Source organism: Lynx canadensis, chromosome B4 (genome assembly GCF_007474595.2).
Source record: "Lynx canadensis isolate LIC74 chromosome B4, mLynCan4.pri.v2, whole genome shotgun sequence".
NCBI classification, from domain to species: Eukaryota; Metazoa; Chordata; class Mammalia; order Carnivora; family Felidae; genus Lynx; species Lynx canadensis.
In genome coordinates this window covers 81,611,608-81,613,546 of record NC_044309.1, presented here as the reverse complement: position 1 = coordinate 81,613,546, position 1,939 = coordinate 81,611,608, and the positions used below count along the sequence as shown (strand labels likewise).

Genomic DNA, 1,939 nt, shown 5'->3' with positions numbered 1-1,939 from the left:
TATAGAGTGTTCTCACCTTTGCACACAAGTTCTTATGGTCTTTTGTCCCTTCACGTGTGTGTGAGATCACACTTCTTGGATGCTTTGCAGTTGTTAACTTGTTTTAACCAGTGGATTTTGAGTGGAGCATGTAATTACAGGTTTGAGACATTCTGTGTCTCTGTTTCCTGTTGTGATCCTTAAAGCATGGCACTTAGCGATGGCAGCCTAATAAGCAGATGTGGGAAGAGCACAAGAGCAGAGTTCACTGCTGATCCACATAGGATATATAGGATGAAAGATTATAAACTTTTGTTATTTAAGCCACTGAGATTTGGAGATGTTCGCTACTATAGTGCACCAGTACACCACCTCTCTTAATTGCATTTTAATAGGATTAAAGACTTAAAATCAAATAATTTAATCCTTTGTAATTATTAAAAGATAAAAGATGGGGAATACATTCTTTTAAAAAAGGTATGTGTGTCTCTTTGACTTCTGAAAATTCCTAGATCTGCTTGACTTCTGCTAAATTCCTAGATCTGTCTTGAAATCCAGATGCTTTGACATTAGGGGCATTTAATTTATGCAAAATGAGATTTAACTTAATTCAAAACTATAGCTGTCATCTTCACAAACCTTTTCCCCCTTCTTTTTGTATCATTGAAATTAATGACATTTACTCAATCCTTTTGGATTGAAATTCTGTGCTCCTAAAAATAATATTCCTTCTACCCAGATTTCTCTTTCTCTATTTTTGCTTGTTTGACTTACTCCTACTTGTTAAGACTGAGTTTAAATGGTATCCCCTCTGAAAACATTTATTGACTGTAGCTCAGATTGTGCTACTTTTTCATCTATAAAATAGCCTTAATAATTTCTTTATATGAAAACTTAACAGGTTGTAATTTATTTATTTCCAGGTCCCTCTCACTCGCCTGGAATTTAACTCTTTCTTGGATATGTAGTAAGTTGGCAGAGGGCTTGGTACACAGTAAGCACTCAACCATTAAAGGTTCAATTCTGAAATTCTTTAAAGATTCACAAGCTTTTTGACTATATCCTTGAAGGCTTGCTTTACCTGTTGGTTCCTTAGGGTATAAATGAAGGGGTTCAATAAAGGTGTGACTGTAGTAATGAGTAGAGCTGCTCCCTTGTTAAATGTGTTCTTTTTTTTTGCTGAGGGGTTAATGAATGTGAAGAAGCAGCTTCCATAGGAGGGAGAGATCATGGTCATATGGGAAGAACAGGTGGAAAAGGCTTTTGTCCTTTGCTCCCTGAGGGGAGCTTCAGAATAATCCTGATTATGAACATATAGGAGAGAGTCAGCAGTCAGAGTGACCAGTAGGGTCACAGATGCCACAAGAAAGACAACCTTCTTGATGAGGCTTGTGTCTGAACAGGAGAGTTTCCGGAGGGGCTCATAGTCACAGAAATAATGATTCAGCCTGTTGGATGCACAAAAGTCCTGTTGACTCATCAGAGGGATTAGTGGTATAATAACCAGTAACCCAGCCAGCCAAGAGTAGAGAACCATTTGGGTACAAACTCTGCTGCTCATAATGGCCATGTAATGCAGGGGTTTGCATATGGTCACATAGCGGTCATAGGACATGGCAGCCAGAAGATAAAACTCTGTTGCCCTGAGGAATACTGCAAAGAAATACTGAGTGAAGCAGCCAGCTAAACTGATACTCTTATTCCCTGTTGTGATGCTGATCAGGACCCTGGGAATGAAAATGTTTGTGAAGGACATTTCTAATAAAGAGAAGTTCCAGAGAAAGAAATACATGGGAGTCTGAAGGTGGGAGTCCAGCAAGGTGAGGATGAGGATAGTCAGATTTCTGATGATGCTGAGTAAATAAGCAAGGAACATAAAGGTGAAAACCACCACCTGGAGTTCAGGGACATCTGTTAGACCCAGCAGGATACATTCAGTCAACCTGGTTTTATTTTTCAT

General features: G+C 38.8%; 1 protein-coding gene across 1 annotated transcript; it reads right to left on the bottom strand.

Annotated features, from left to right (window-relative positions):
* Positions 1–1,012: 1,012 nt before the first annotated feature.
* Positions 1,013–1,939, bottom strand: LOC115519288 (olfactory receptor 2AP1-like). The gene is given in 3 exon segments (XM_030323159.1): positions 1,013–1,257; positions 1,260–1,312; positions 1,314–1,939. Coding segments are annotated over 3 exon segments (924 nt in total).